We start from the raw sequence: 16,613 nt of genomic DNA, 5'->3' as shown, positions 1-16,613 counted from the left end.
GGTGTGTGCAGCTGTGTGGAGACCCCTACGTTACCACGTTGACACATCTGAGAGGCTGCACTGCGCATGAGCACTACGTGGTGCCCAAATTATCCCATTCAATTCCGAGCTGGATCAAGCCAGCCACAGAGAGACAGAACGAGACAGGAAACAAGAGATTTTGCCTTCAAATTAAAAGCGTAATAGTTGATCTTTGGATTTCTCTGAGTAGTTTTGACAATTCCTATATGCATATACATTCATCTTGCACAACCATTGGAGCTCCCATTCTACAGCCTTTAATAACAACTATGTCCCTACTATGGAATATTAACTTTTTAAAGTAGTAGACATCCTTCCAGTTGTTTAGTGTAAGTCTGGTATTGAGTCTTTCGTTGTGTATTTTTGGCAGTCTTATGGCATCTTGGATAGGTCTATATGAGCATGAATATGTGCTGTACAAATTATTTTAATCCAATTAGGCTTATATGTTCATACTACAGATCACCACCTATATTCTTCATTTTCACATTGATACCCAAAACAAAAAAATGCAACATAATTATCACCAATAAGGCTTTTATTTTCAAAGCTGCAGCCGGATGTGCTATGTTTTCTGGCTGGCTTGACACTGGTTTACTCCCGGACAGGGACCGGAGGCAGGACGTTTATCCAAGTCGGAGCAGAGGAACCGAATGTAGGCTGGTACTTCTAGTCAGTTACCATAGTCAGAGGGTTATCAGCTGTGAAAATGATCCAGTGCGTCCACAGGCTGTTGTGTTTGTCGGTTCTGGTGGCGTTCGCCGCCTGCAACGCTCCTCCGGTACCGTTAGACGACATCATCATTGAGAAAACTTTTGTGCCGGAGCAGTGTGGACGCGCAGTGAAAGTAGGCGACTATGTCAGGTATCACTACAACGGCATGTTCCCTGACGGAAAGAAGTTCGACTCCAGGTAAGTAGCGCGTGGTGGAGAACTTTGTCTTGTCCGTGCAGACCGTGACCGTGCATGCAACAGCGTGCGCGATGCGTAAAGGCGTAGTGCGCGTTTTATGGGGTCGCCCCTGTGAGCCACGCAAGCAGGCAGGCAGGCTGTGAGCTGTGGTTCTACATGCATAACCTAGACCAGCGGCTCCAAAACCTTTTCATGTCTAAAACCCCTAAACAGCTTACACCCGGACCCCCATTTGATCACGATTTGTCTGATAGATCCCCATCTGAGGAGAGTTTTGTTAATAGAGGTTACTTTATACAGTAATAGCCTACTGTCTATAGGATAGGTGGGGTGGTAACAGTGAGTGAAATGAAACAAAATAGCCATCCTCGTCCTTTCTCTTACTAACAAATGAATGAAATTAGAGTGAAATGAAACTGTTCTTCATTTTGCTGGGGACCTCCCTGGAACCCCTTCAAGGACCCCTGGAGGTCCCTGAACCTCACTTTGGGAACCACTGGCCTACTCAACAGTAACAACTGAAATGTCTGCCTGTATGATATTTTAACAAGTCACAGGCTGCTAGGATAATTGAGTTTAAATCTCTCTAGCTGAATGATTTTTGCCCAAGCACAAAAAATATAACAAACATCTTACATGCAAGATGGACAGACCAACTAATAGGTTTTCCACGTGTTCATTCATTCCTGAGTCCTGCTGGACCACTCTGGACCCTGGCCAACGTTATGTGACGTCTTGTGAAGGTTTCATCCAAGTGAGATTTTTCTGAAGGAACAAACCGATGAGTCAGTGAGAGTTGAGTGATTTAGTGGTTTCTCCCTCAATTGTTATTCTGCTGCAAATATAGACCTATATAATGTGCACATTTGAAGATGTGTGTGTGAGAGAGAGCTATATAATGCACTATTTTCTGCATGAAACCTGGAACAGGGGTCAATAGTAAAGACCCTTTGCCAGAACCCTCAAGGAATAGGCTTCCTTTTAGGGAATTGTTATGTTTATAGTGTTTGGAGGCAAGGGGATGAACAAATGTAAGTTTAAATGTTCTCACAGGTATATATAAGGATGTATACAGATATATAAGGATGTGTTTTGTGTGTGTGTGTGTGTTGCAGCTACGACCGTGGCAGCACCTACAATGTGTATGTAGGTAAGAAGCAGCTGATTGAGGGGATGGACAAAGCTCTGGTGGGGATGTGTGTCAACGAGAGAAGACTGGTCAAGATCCCACCGCAACTGGCCTATGGAAATCGGGGATATGGTAAGTGTGTGTGTGTGTGTTTGTGTCCTCCTATCCTGTCTGTTATAACCTTTCTGTCACATCAACACAACTCAGTTTCCCATAATACTGCTGATTGAGTGTTTCGGTTTCATTGGAGAGGAAGTAACGAGGGTCTGAGGATTTGAATCTGTGAGAAATTACAGAATATAGCGTGTTGTCTATTGCATTTTAGGACAAGACTGGTGTTTATTCTGCTAGTGATAAATACCCAGATGAGTGAGCGGACACAGACTCACAGCAGCTGGCACAACACACCATAACAATGAGAGAACTCGGTTGAACACTGGCAGTAAAGCATGAAGGACAAAATGTACTGATGAAAGTATTGTGTTGTAGTAGAATAGGTCGTGTAGCCAGAGAGGAAGTGGGTTGCTCCCAAGCATCCATGTTGGATGATGTCAGCGGGACATCACAGACCAGGAAGCGGGTCAGAGCAAGCTGCTTTGGATCCAGATTTTCAGCTGTTAGTAATTCCAATGCAAATATCGGAATACAAGCATCAGGCAGCAGAGCTTTCCAACAAGTCTTAGTCTGTGCGGGGGCAGAGGCTGTTTGTTTTTCTCATCTGCATGTGAACCTAAACAAAACCGGGTCACTGTACATAGTGGAGTTTGCTTGTCTGTGTGCATGTTTGTCTGAGAAACTGCTAATGGAGGTATTTGCATATGGTGTTAGTGATGAGAGCAAAAATGCCAGGGCCATGTTTGCATGTAGAGACTGGTGTGTGTGTGTGTGTGTGTGTGTGTGTGTGTGTTTGTGTGTGAATGAGTAATATAATGGGAGAGCGAAGAGATAGGGGGGCATGTGTGGACAGGTAAAAGCTGAGGGTGTGTCCTCTATTACAAGATCATATGGGAGGGAAAAATGAGAGAGAGGGAGAAAAAGAAAGAGAAAGCAATCTGAAAGAAGAAAAGAGAGGGGTGAGGAGGGAGGCAGGGAGGGATTTTGGAGGAGACAGAAAGAATTTTAAACCAGGAGAGAGAACTGCCAGCTCTCCAGTAGCCTAGTAAAGATTTAATCATTGCCACCCACAAAATCCCCCGCTCCCCTTCCCCCTCCTCCCGCTCCCATCTCTGCAGCTTGACCCCCTTTTTCCAAATCTGTAAATCTGTGGAGCGCGTCAATGCTGCACTAGGCCGCTTCACACAGTGAATCCGAACTGCAGTGAGAGGTAACTGGCTGCTCGCTGCTGTTTGTATTTCACTCAGAAGTTTTGATTTGTCTCTTCCTGTGGGCTGAGAAGTGACCGCACTCAACACCATTCACTATTTCATTCGGGCTGAATCTACAGGGTCTCAGTTAGGGGGTATGGGATACTCTTCTCTGTTTCAGGCAGCCCCAGTTTGTGATTTAGGCTGATAAGACGGGTGTGTTTTTACATAAAAGTCTTGCATAGTATAGTTGTAAATTCAGGGAACAAGTCACACTGATGTTCTTATTTTGATCTGGGCCTGGGAAGTCCTTGAAAGTTTGTAGGTTTGAAAATAAAATAAAAGAAGGCCTTGCAAGTTTTTGAAAATGAATGGATGGCCTTGAAAGTACTTGATTTTTTAATAAACAATAGAACCCAAATTTATCAATATGTCCCAGCTCTCTGAACCTGTGTCCTAGCATCAGCACTTAACATCCTGAGGGAAACCCTATGATAGATTTATTTCTCATGATGCAGCAGTTTTATGAACGATTTCACCATGATATCTTGACTTGACAAGATCATTGGGTAAAACTACAAGGCCAAAACCTCCGCCAACGCTGAACAATTCTCCAACTTACTGTTACACACAAAGACATAATATCTGTCACTCAGACGTAAAATTTCTCGACCCTGCAAACATCCCCTTAGGATTTTGAATCAAGTCTCTGTCTCCATTAGTTTCTTAGGCATAGGCTGATCTGTCCACCAAATTTAATGGAAAGCAGTTCATAAGTTTCTGAGATATCCTGCTGACAGATAAAATAACCGGGGTGAAAACATATCCTCCTTGGCACAGGTAAAAATTAGGCCTCTATGATGTCTAATGTCATGTCATCTAATGTCAAGTCTTACCCCAGAACCTGCCGATTTGATTCCTTGAATTTCACCAAACAAGACCTTGAAATTCATTGAAAAGTCCTTTAATTTGACATCCGAGTGAGTGTGGAAACCCTGTTTTCTTTCAAACTGCACGCCAAAGTTTTTTCCAAGCTCCTTTGTAATATAACTCAAATACGGCTCTTCAAACAGCGGTGGTTTGTGCTTTGGGTTGTGATCAGATTGTAAACAAGAAGACAAAGTGGACTGGCGGGAGGGAGCGCAGAGAGACAGGAAATAATGAGCGACTGAAAGAGACAGAAACGATATGCGGAGATGTAGGTGTGTAGAGAGACTGTTTTCACCTGTGTGTGAGAGAGAGGGAGATTGAAAGTCCAGAATTGAGAGAAATGGCCTGTTCTCCTCTCCTCCCCCAGGCGACATCATCCCCCCTGACTCCATCCTCCACTTTGACGTTCTGCTGCTGGACGTGTGGAACCCGGACGACGGCGTTCAGATCAACACCTACTACACCCCTCCCATCTGCTCTAGGAAGGTGGAGGTGTCTGACTACGTGCGCTACCACTACAACGGGACCCTGCTGGACGGGACGCTCTTTGATTCCAGGTGTGACGCATGTAAACCTCCAAGCGTATTCACACAGACAGACTTAAACAAACATATACACACAAGCATCACATTGCACATGATTGATATCTCTAATCCTTCCCCCTCTCTCTTTTAGCCACACCCGTCTGCGTACCTACGACACTTACGTTGGGATCGGCTGGCTGATCGCTGGTATGGACAAGGGACTGCTGGGAATGTGTGTTGGAGAGAGACGCATCGTCACTATGCCCCCGTCACTTGGATATGGCGAGAATGGAGACGGTGGGTGTTTACAAGTCCTTTCTTAATCTCTTCCAGTGGGTGTTTTAACACTGAGGAAGTCTTAAGTGTGTTCACGATCCTTAAACAAAGACATTCGAGTCGAGTAAAGAGCCTTCAGGAATTCCCAAGGCCTCGATGCTGCAGTGGAAAGCAACAGGTGCTGTAGTTGCACACTTGGAGCACATGGGGGCAGCACATCACACGCATAGGCAGTGAAACCATACCATGTCACTTTTTTCGCTCTTTCTCACTCTTCTTATGTATAGAGAATAGAGAGTTTCCTAGAGGTACAGCTCGATTTGTTTACATTTTCATTTTCTCTCAGATAAACAGCAAGGTTTTACATTTCTTAGCTCATAAACTTTGACAAATTCAGCTTTCATGATTGTCTTTACTTTTACATCCATTTTCCAGCGCACCGCGCTTTCAGTTAATGACATGCTGCTGGAGACTCCTGTTAACTTGCTCACCAGATTCATGAAAGCAGGAAGAGTGTGTTTTTTAGATTAGTGACCAAAAAAGTCATTGTACATCTGTGATTCTGTCTTACCTCTTTCTCTAACCCTCTCTCTTTTTCCCTCTCTGTCTGTTTGTCCCATCTCTACACTCTCCCCCTTCTCTAATAGTGATATACTCTAATCTGTCTCCCATTTCCCCTCCCTCCTTTGCTCTCCAGGCAGCGACATCCCAGGACAGGCGTCTCTGGTGTTCGACGTTGTGCTGCTGGACCTCCACAACCCCAGAGACGGGATCACAGTGACCAATCAGAAGGTGCCTGAGTCCTGCACCAGGAAGAGTGTCGCTGGAGACTTTGTACGCTACCACTACAACGGTTCACTCCTCGATGGAACGTTCTTCGACTCCAGGTGTGTGTGTGTGTGTTTTCTCTCATATTCATTATGTTTATTAATAGTGAAGAATGGCTTAAGGGTGAAGCTTTGGATTATTCAATCTTTTTACCTGTTTTATGTGTGATGTTCCTCAAGTATCCTGAGGGTGGCAGCATCTTTCTATGAACTAAATAGACAAGTTTTGAGAGATGACCTGAAACTTGAAAAACCACAGCTGGAAACTTCCTGATTCCATTGTGTAATATCACAACTTCCTTTGCATAATATTGCAAAATCTTCCACTTTGTGCTTCTATTCACAAGAGAATATTAGATATAACTCTGGCCTGTTATTTTCAATTGCAGATTTTTTTTTAACAAAAAGTACAGTTGAGACATGGTTCAAAGGGTGAATGTTCTCCTGTGAAACCCACAAGAGGAAGTGTCACTGTTAGTTTGAGTTTGGTAGAAGATATGATTTGTGGAAGTTAGTTCTGAGGAAAAGGAAACTGAAAATTATTAGAGTTATCTTTATAGACTTACCTTTCCTACCATGTGAGCACATGGTTCTCTTACACCTGGTTTGCTCCTTTAGGGCCCTGGAAGTTTCCCATAGATTACTGAACACCAGTTGGCCTTTCAATGCACATGTCTGATTGGCACACAAAGGGTGGTGATTTACGACCTTCATAACCTTGTGGAGTAAACCAACGTAGCCTCGCTTGTTACTTTTCGAAAAATCTTCCAAACATTCTGTCTGAACCTCAAGGACATTCCCTCTGCACACAGATAAGACCCAGTCTGTTTTCACAGCCTGTCCTCATGGTCACCTCCTCCCACTGACAGTTCCCAGCTTTTAAGAAAACCAGAAGTTATCAAGAATCAGTGTTTACTTTCACCAAGTTAATTAGACCGTCTCACAACTGCTTTGAAATTCGGAAACTCAATAGATATTCATGTAACTCCTAACACACACACAAACACATGTGCTTGGGAGCAAGAATTTCTGAGTCTCTGAGTATGTACTGTGTATTGTAAGCAAATAGCAAACTAACTATTCAATTCGCAGATTGACTGTGATTGTTTCTGAAATGAAATGAATCATGTCCTACCATTTGTTGAATTACTGAACCCAGGATAAGCCAAACAGCTGCGTACATAGTCAGCTGTATGGTGCAGCTGAATAATGTTTGTCATAACACTGTCTACTCCACAGCTACTCTCGTAATCGTACCTATGACACCTATGTGGGTCAGGGCTATGTGATCGCCGGCATGGACGAGGGTCTGATTGGAGTCTGCATCGGAGAGACGCGCACCATCACCATCCCCCCACACCTCGCCTATGGAGAGGAGGGCACAGGTGTGTGTGTGGAATGTTTACATTGTGATCCTTTCACGTTTTATACTCCTTTGGGCTGCTGCCTTTTTGATATTGGATCCTTTTTTGTGTTTTTCTTGCCTTCTTTGTCTCAGGCTCTAAGATCCCAGGTTCGGCTGTGCTGGTGTTTGACGTTCACATCATAGACTTCCACAACCCATCGGACAATACTGAGGTCACCATCATTTACAAGCCGGAGGTCTGTGACAAGCAAACCAAGAAGGGAGACTTTGTCAAATATCACTACAACGCATCTCTGATGGACGGCTCGCCCATCGACTCAACGTGAGTAAAACTGCATGTCTGTGAGTTATTGATCGGGCGGACTGGAGGGAAATGATGTCCCAGGAGACCGAAGAAACGTACAGAGAAATACTTTAAGAGATATCTGCCAAAATTCAAGTAGCCAACCTCACCTCTTGGCACAAAATCACAACAAGCAAGCAAGGAGCATTTCAAAGAGAGACTAGCAGAGGACAACCGCCACTACCGGCACCTCAATGATTCAATCTCCTCCAAACTTTTGTATGCAGCCATTCTCGTAGCGGTCAAGTTCAAGTCGACTGCATTTTCCTCTGTGGGTTAAGTGCAATTTATGGACCTTGTTCTATCTAGTGTACTAATGCTGTGCCCTGTGCAACCTGCTACACACGTATAAGCAGAGGTTGCAAATTGGGACAGGGGTTGCAAATTAGCTCTGGTTAGAAACCCTCAAGCAATGCATGTGTTTCTTGTTTTTAACCTGTAACAATGTCTATTTGCATTGTCCCTGACAAATAAACAAGTAAATTAATAAATATCTGGCACGTCCGCAAGTGCTGCACACAATGCAAACCACACAGGTGTCGCAGTTCGCAAGATCAACACAGTCTTTGCTGTTAAAGGTTGTAGTTCCTCCCCACTCACCCTTCACCCCACCATCAGCTAACTGCCAGGCTGTTCATTTCCTCTGCAGGTGCAGTCTGTTGATTTTTCTTCATAAAAGGTTATAGTCCTCCCTTGTTCTCCTCAGCTGACAACGAGTCACAAGACCCGCTCCTCGTTGCGTCAGAAGGCCTTGAAGGCCTGCACACATCATGTAGGAGTGAGACCAGTTTCACTCACACAAATATCTTACTATTTGAAGTTTCTGGAACCAGAGTGTTCTAGCAATGCCCAAACTCCTTTGACATGCCATCACAAGTCATCATCCTGACCATGAGAAAGTGATCAGATGTTTACAAGGGAAGCCAACCTTATATCAAGCCTCCTGATGTAAATCACTTTGGGAAGACAGCTGAACAAACCCGTCCCATTCTCACTCAGGAAAACCAATGAATGTGTACAAACAACATAATTTACTCAGTTATCTATCATCTGAAGGTTTGGCATATTTATACAGGTGTGTTTGTATGTGTTTGAACATACACACAATTTATGAAAAATGTCAACTTTATGCTGATTTATTTGTAAAACTGGTCTTACACTTCTTCTATTTAACAGGATCTACAGGAGAAATAAGGAATAGGTTTTAAAGAGCACTATGAGAAGAAACATAATCTGTTGTGTCGTGACAGCATGTTTGGTTGCTTCATAACAGATACTTCGATAAGAAACTGAAATGATACAATCATTGCTAATCTCTCTCTCTCTCTCTCCCTATCTCTCTCTCTCTCTGTCGCTCTCTCCCTCTCTGTCTCTCTCTGTCGCTCTCTCTCTATCTCACTTTATTTCAGGTATAATTATGGAAAGACATACAACATCGTTCTGGGAGCCAACCAGGTGGTGCCGGGGATGGAGGAGGGACTGAAGGACATGTGTGTGGGGGAGAGGAGACACCTTATTATCCCCCCTCACCTGGGCTATGGGGAGAGAGGAGTCAGTAAGTCACTCTCACTCTCTCACACACACAAGCACACACACACACAAATACACATGTAGTATACTGTGTGCGAGACTTAAGAGACTTTCATCTGAGATCACAAATACACAAATACATGACGGCCAGATTGACAGCGGAGCAACAACACAACCTGAATTTGAATATATGAATACTATCTCAACTCAACCCCAAAGATTTAGTGCAATAATAATACAGAATATATGTGGTTAAGGACATTAAAACAAATACATCCATATAGCTCCATAAAGCTGAGATGGTTTTTTACTGATGAGGAGGACATGGGGTGTTAAGAGTAGTCTTATGTGTTTATTTCTTCTTCTGCTGGGCTCCTCTTTTCGTCTTGTGTTTGTCAAACATAGAATTCAAAAATAGGATTCTTCTCTTTTCTTGCACCTAGGCATCATCATACTATAAAGCAGGGAATCTCTGTCTGTGTGTCCGTCGCATATCTTGAGAACCGTTCGTTCGATCTACTTCACATTTGGCGGGTGTATTGCTGGGGACCCAAGGAAGTGCAGTGCTGGATTTGGTGCAATTTGGACACGCAACAAGGCGAACAGCGCTTGTGCAGCAGCGACGCGAACGGGCACTGCACTAGTGTATACAATATGTGTAAATATGACCATGGGCAGCTGAAATGAACACAACCAGCAGGGGTGCTGCTGATCACTTTCCCTTGCTAGATGTCCATAGACATTCTTGCTCCCAGCTCGTTTGTGTGTGTGTGTGTGTGTGTGTGTGTGTGTGTGTGTGTGTGTGTGTTCTTGTCCCTGCTTTTTATCATAGTTTGTGTGGGGAGGGCAATGTATCCACCATTTTTAGTCAAGGTTCAACTAAAACCAAAATGGCAGAGAAGCGCAATTCTTGCTCAAAGTATGAAAATAATCTTTTAATTTTTTTCAACGTTGCTCAAATTAAGGATGTCTTGTGTGTGTGTGTGTGTAGCTGATGAGGTTCCAGGTAGCGCTGTGCTGGTGTTTGACATTGAGCTGATGGAGATGGAGGAGGGGCTTCCTGAAGGCTACATGTTCATCTGGAACAAGGACGTCTCCCCAGACCTCTTCACTGAGATGGACAGGGACAACAACAAGCAGGTGGAGCCGTCTGAGGTACGCCTGCTTCCCCTCCTGATCCCTTGTTTCCATCTTCCATACAGTCATACTTTGAAATGCCCGGATCTGCATCTGAACAACTTTCCCTTCTGTGCTTTCTTCCATCTCTCCTCCATTTTCTCTCTATCTTTTCCTCCCCTTCCCTCCCTCCACTCCCACAGTTCACCGACTACATCTTGCAGCAGGTGAATGAGGGCAAAGGTCGCCTGGCGCCCGGCTTCGATCCATACCGCATCATCGACAACATGTTCTCCAACCAGGACCGCAACGGAGATGGAAAGATCACAGAGGCGGAGTTCAAACTCAAAGCGGACGAAGCTGCCACCCACGACGAGCTATGACGGGGTGCAAGACTTGGGTCAGGGAGAGGGGTGAGGGGTGCAGCGGGGAGGGAGAGGGGGAGTTAGAGGGTAGATTTTGTGGGTGGTATGGGGGTAACAGTAGAAGGAGATGGCACAGGGTTTTATGTGTACAGTAAGCCAAAAAGAAATGTGCTGAGAGGGATTTCTAATGTTGAAAACTGATGCAAGGATGCAGAATGAGATGAGAGTCAAAGGGCGTCTTGTCCTTTTAAGTATAGAGTCTGAGAAGAAAGTATGAAATCGAAGAAGAATGTAAGAATGGCATTCAGAACTAAATGTTAAATGAAAAAAAAAAGAAAAAACCTATTTTGAGGACATTGATGATGGTGATTGCCTTCTGTTTACCTCCTCTCACATCAAGTTCTTTATGTCTTTTGTGTCGTGTTATTTTTTTTGTGACATTTTTATATTGAAGGGTACAAAAGTGCTCGCATCTGAGAGAACAAATCAATGCCTCACTCCATGCTCTCTGCGTTTGACACTCCTTGGGTCATTTGTCCCTCCGTCTAACTTTTATTGTTCTTAACATTTTGTGGTTGTGTGAAACTTTCATTCCACTTCATTGAGTCTCCAACTGTTTCTAAAAAGTCGTGACAGTCTCTTGGGTCTCACTTTGTCTTGTTACTCCAGACTATCAGTGTATCACTCATTTATTTTAGTAGTGAAAACAAACAGGACAGATTGATCATTTACCATGAATTCCATATTTTCTCCAATCAGCTTTGTGCAAGTTAGGATAACATTTCATTCAGATGGTTTACAGCTGAAACTCACTACTGTTTTCACTTTTTATCTGTTCAGATGCCTTCTGTGTTTTCTGCTGTCAAAACCGACCTCCCACCTGACACTGAAACTCCCTAAATCCTGAAATATTATTGTGGCTATCTAGTTTTTAATTGCTAGTTTTTCTATCACTCGTCTTTGCCTCCACCCAAAACTCAACACCCGACCCCTGTTTAGGATTGTGTGTGTTTGTGTGTGTGTGTGTGTGTTTGTGAGAGAGAGAAAGAGAAAAGAGAGAGAGCGAGCGAGAGAGTAGGTTAGTGTGTTTTTTTTAAAAACTTTTTCATGCACGAGAATACTGAGGCTTGATGATAATGATGTCAACACAAAAGTTCCATTTGAATAAATGACCAGATCTACCTATATATGCTTTGATTGTGTCTGTTCTTTTCTTGAATGTATCTCTGTAGCACCTGTATCTCCTGCCTGCTTCACTCCCCTGCCTGTCTGGTAGTATACAGACTAGAGAGAGTTATCAATGACAGGCTGAGTCAGTCTCTTGCAGTTGAGTAGCGTTTATTGCGTGCACACGGAGACAATACAATTCATCATAGCATGACTTCCTGTATTCTCCAAGGAGGAGAAAGTGATTTCTCTTTTTACACAGTGATACAAACAAGTTGATGTAAATGAGCTAAATAGAAAAATGATTATTTTTAATCATGCACTGTCTGGTTCTAACTGATTTCCAAGAACTGCTGACCGTTGAAATATACCTTGTCAGCAAAAAATTACTAAATCAAATTAACCAGCAGGAAGAAGTTGTTTTTAGGGACAGTTACAACTGTGTCAGCAAAAAGGTTTAGGAGAACTTAAAACGAAGGTCACTTATGGGTCAGACAGGCTATTTCATTAAACGTTATCTGTTGAAGAAATGTTCTGGAGTCAGAGGTTCGTCTTACTTGAATATATATTATTGAAAGGAGAGTCTTGCAAGAGGAAGAGATGCGCACAGCAGGAGGCTACGTACACTTTTTCAAAGAGAAAGAGATTGAACCAGTCCTTTATGTATCTTCCATGGACGTACAGAATGTGTTGACATTAAAACAAGTCACCAAAGTTAGAGCTTCCATGGACATCTTGGAGACATCCAGGAGCCATTCTGACAACAAGACCTCTGGCATAGTAGGTTATGGCACAAGGGTTACAATGAGGTGACCATACATCATGAAACCTTACATTCCCTGAGGTGACCCCAGTTCAGCTGTTAATACATATGTCTTCCACATTATCAAAATATTAGATGTTAGTAAACTGTGCATTATATAGAGCAATTTTCTCTAACAGCCGGTGACAGTGAGGAGGGATCGGATCTGTCTAACTGAAAACCTGCTGTCTTTTTTTCTAATAGGGTAAAGTGACTCAGACTCGTAGAATCTTTTATGTGCTTTTATTACAACTTGTTTCTGAGTCAATGTCACTGTTTCTGAGGATGAAATGTAAAATGTGTTGGACAATCATCTGGACTCCAGCCTGTTGGACTTCAAATAGCCCAGAGATGGAGTTCAATCTGCCACTGATTAAGCTGCGATGGCTGAGTCACTCTTGTCTCATGAGCAGACATGGTTTTAACAAATAAAAAGTAGGTCCGGACACAGAAACATGCTCCACCAAAAGTCTGCAAATTCTGTGCACCAAGATCAATTCAGGATGAAACAATGTTTGTTTGTACAGAATGAATTTATGTTGGAGTATATTTCTGTGTCTACCCACTCCACTGGAAGCACTCTCACTCAAATTTGTGTCACTAACCTGCAACTCTGTACCCAGACCCAGGACAACAGCTTTTATACCGGCTTCCATGCCTTCGCTGGGCCCTCACCATCAATGTCAATTATCACTAATCACTTCCAGTACATAACATACTGTATGTTGTGGGTACAAGTTTCTAGATGAAACATTTAAATTAGCTTTCTCAGCAGATGAAGGCTGGCAGATGAAGTCTTTCTGCCACAAGTTAACCACAAGCTGTTCCATTTCCTCTGTGGGTGCATTCATTTGTTCCTTTCACAGAGTTTATTGTCTTCAATAAGCAGTGTTTTGCTTGGTCACCCAGACTGAAGTCTCACTCCAACCTTATTCACTCTTACCCTGACAGTGAAGTGACCAAGGCCTTTCAACCTAGCTTGTGCCCTCGAGCCAAATGTAGGGAGGTCACCCCTGTTTCAACTTGGTTCTTGTAAATGAGAACCTTTAGGAAACTAGTTCTACCATAATTAGTCAGCTACTTCACTCTTCTCATTCCCAAGACCCCCTAAACTCTGTTGATGGTTTTTATGCACAAGAAATTTTGGTCTGGGGAATTAACATCCAGACTCAGGATGATTTGACCACACTCAGTATTATTAGTTCAGCAAAACCATTTCACTTGTGTGCAGAGCCAAGGAGGGCGAACACTTGCCCACACAGGAAACTGCACTTCTTGTAACTTGTGGTTGACACACACAAGAGTACAAAGTAAGAGTATATTTTAATTTACAAAACCAGGAAAATCAAATGTAAATCAGGTTGACAGGTTCACAAAAATAATTTATTCTTTGTATTAATCTACCAGCGGGGGGCATCGCCTCCTCCTCTCTCTCCTACTCCCCCTCCAGCCTCTCCTCTCCAGGCGATTGCCCCCCCCCCCCCATCACAACCTACGAAAGCAAGAAACCACATAGTTGAACTGAACTGGTAATACATATATCGACTGAGTCAACACGTAATGGAAAAAATGTCTCACTTGTCTTAACATGACGTAAATCTTGTGTGTGGTGCATATACCCCTGAGACTCATTTGTGTGTAAATCCTTCACAAAGTTCAGTATGAAGATATGTGTGTGTGTTTTATGCATGACATGAAACCTGTTTTGCATGTAACCTGGACAGTATAAGAAACCGGAGAAGTTAATGTATGGAGCCTTTTTGGACAACTGCAGCGGAGCTCTTTGTCTCTCTGTAGAAAGATAATATTTTATTGAATTCTTGCTAGTGTTAGTAGAGCAGAGCTCAAAAAAGCCACTTTACTGTAATTTCGAACCCTTTTTATACTGTCCTGGCTCAAGAAGTTACACAAACTTTATGCAAATGAGTTACACACAAACAGTCACACACCTCACACACACCTTACCTCACATGTAACTTCAGTCTTTTGGCCACAAATGTGTGTTTAGTTTATTACAGTTCAGTCTCTTTTTTATGATAATTAAGTGCAATGTTTATGTTCATTAATCTCGCTTTCGTCGTCTGTAATGAATAATGAGGGCTGAATTTGAATTTGAATCAAGCAAGCAATTTATGATTATTATTATTATTGTTGTTGACTATTTTTTAAGATAAATTTATATTTTTGAAGTGGTCTTATGATCAAAATATAATAAAATGCTAATAAAATAATGATCATATAAGGCAGAACGTTGTTGAAGACATTATGTTGATTCAATGTACAGATGTAGCCTACTACAATTTCAACATTGATTTATAAGTATTTTGTTAACCTTTTTATAACCATTTTGCATTAAACGTTGTTTCAACGTTATTTCAACGTTGAAACAACAACTGACATTATTTCACATTACCACATTTCAACGTTGAAGGTCGGTCACGTGCCAGCTGGGATGGTACAACTGATTTGGTTTCTGTTGAGCATCCTTTTATATTCTTTAATACGCTCCACCTTTTGTGGAGCGTACTTTTGTGGACAGGTAGCCTACCTCCTTCCATAATTCCCCTAAATTTCCTTCACCTTAATACACCATTATTTTTAATTGCTACTTCTCCCTTTTCCATAAATAATGGTGACCTCAAATTCTGATCAAAATAATGGTGTCTACGTGACTTCAAACATTTAATAAAAAAGTTTTAATCTAGAGATATGCACACAATCATTTCAATAAATCAATATAAGTTTCATTATGAACACTGACATCATGTGCTTGTTTGCTATAATCACCAACATCCCTGTATACTGGATATCATACTAATTAAACATTCATGCAGGCCTTCACGGGCTTCAGGTGAGTCAAAATCTCCCACACTACACTATCATAAATAACGTTACATGTATTGCGCAGCACCAACGACAGCCCGTCGTAGTAACAAAGTGGTCTGTTAACCCACACTGTGTCACCGACCAGTATAAACCTATAGCTATAATTAAGACTGTCTTCAAAATAGCACACGAAATGAAAATGACTCACCTGCACTCACACTCCACGGACCACTGAACAACTGGTCCGGACCACAAGGACCACACCGCGGACCACTGGTTCACCTCATATTTAGAAATAAATATGAAATAAATAAAATAGCTACTCACATATCCTATGCATAGATAGATAGATAGATAGATAGATAGATAGATAGATAGATAGATAGATAGATAGATAAGATTACTATCTAGGTATAACCACCCAAACTTCAAAATACAGTGCAACAATAAGAATATAGGCTTAATCGATAATAGAATATATTTAATAGACACAGGATTATGATTTCCGACATTTATTCGGCTAACAAAAGTGTTGCAAACACGGGCAACGGAGGAGAAAGAAGGAAGAAGGTGGATCAGGACCACAAAGACCACTCCACAGACCACTCACTGACTGATCCGGACCACAACCGACCACTAGCTTCAGCGCCCCTAGTGGTAGTAACCAGTGGTCCGTGTCAGCGACCATGGTCCGTGGACAGACCACTGAGTTGGCTGCAACCCCCACCCTAGGGTTGGCGAAAGTGACGTCAAATAAGTGAAGAGGAGGTTACATCATTTCAGCCTTTGGGGGATGGTCGCATAATATCTGATATTGATAACTTGTTGTTTTTTCATGTTAGATGGGGTCCACCAAGCTGAACCTGTCCATCCCGTCACTCAAAGTAGATTTGGAAAACAAACAAACCAACTTGATTTTTACTATTACATGCACACAATGTAGGCCTAACTACCGTGACGGGTGGAACAAGTGGCTTCGATGTCTGAAATGAATTGAAAAACCTGTTTTCTGAAAGAAATTAGACCTATAGGGCCACATGTGAAAACTTCATTTGAGTTCTGACTTTAATCTCAGAATTCTGACTTTAAGAGTTTAAGTCAGAATTCTGATTTTATTCTCAGAATTCAAATACATTTTTCACATGTGGCCATAATCCTCTTCCGTAGACCTCTAT

The 16,613-nt window shown here is 42.4% G+C and overlaps 1 protein-coding gene across 2 annotated transcripts; it reads left to right on the top strand.

Moving 5' to 3' along the window:
• Positions 1-634: 634 nt before the first annotated feature.
• Positions 635-10,686, top strand: fkbp9 (FKBP prolyl isomerase 9). 2 transcript variants are annotated; one of them, XM_071545685.1, is made up of 10 exons: positions 635-933; positions 2,049-2,194; positions 4,664-4,853; positions 4,972-5,117; positions 5,794-5,983; positions 7,163-7,308; positions 7,422-7,611; positions 9,042-9,183; positions 10,162-10,317; positions 10,482-10,686. In XM_071545685.1, exons 1-10 carry the CDS (start codon positions 731-733, stop codon positions 10,659-10,661), a joined length of 1,689 nt encoding a protein of 562 aa, XP_071401786.1. In that variant the 5' UTR covers positions 635-730; the 3' UTR covers positions 10,662-10,686. The 2 variants fall into 2 exon arrangements, with proteins under 2 accessions (XP_071401786.1, XP_071401785.1); XM_071545684.1 differs by having other exon boundaries at positions 9,042-9,187; positions 10,154-10,317.
• Positions 10,687-16,613: the final 5,927 nt, after the last annotated feature.

This window comes from Centroberyx affinis, unplaced genomic scaffold, assembly GCF_046629955.1.
Source record: "Centroberyx affinis isolate AG114_WGS23_722 - 3 ecotype Tasmania unplaced genomic scaffold, CSIRO-AGI_Caff_v1 ptg005018l_1, whole genome shotgun sequence".
NCBI lineage: Eukaryota > Metazoa > Chordata > Actinopteri > Beryciformes > Berycidae > Centroberyx > Centroberyx affinis.
The sequence above is the reverse complement of the archived record's forward strand: the minus strand, read 5'-3'. Positions and strand labels throughout refer to the sequence as shown.

Excerpts from the sequence above, each read along its gene's own strand:
- fkbp9 (XM_071545684.1), top strand. The coding sequence starts at position 731 with ATGATCCAGTGCGTCCACAGGCTGTTGTGTTTGTCGGTTCTGGTGGCG. Across the intron at positions 934-2,048 it reads GGAAAGAAGTTCGACTCCAG|CTACGACCGTGGCAGCACCT; the intron begins GTAAGTAGCGCG and ends TGTGTGTTGCAG. Across the intron at positions 10,318-10,481 it reads AGCAGGTGGAGCCGTCTGAG|TTCACCGACTACATCTTGCA; the intron begins GTACGCCTGCTT and ends CCACTCCCACAG.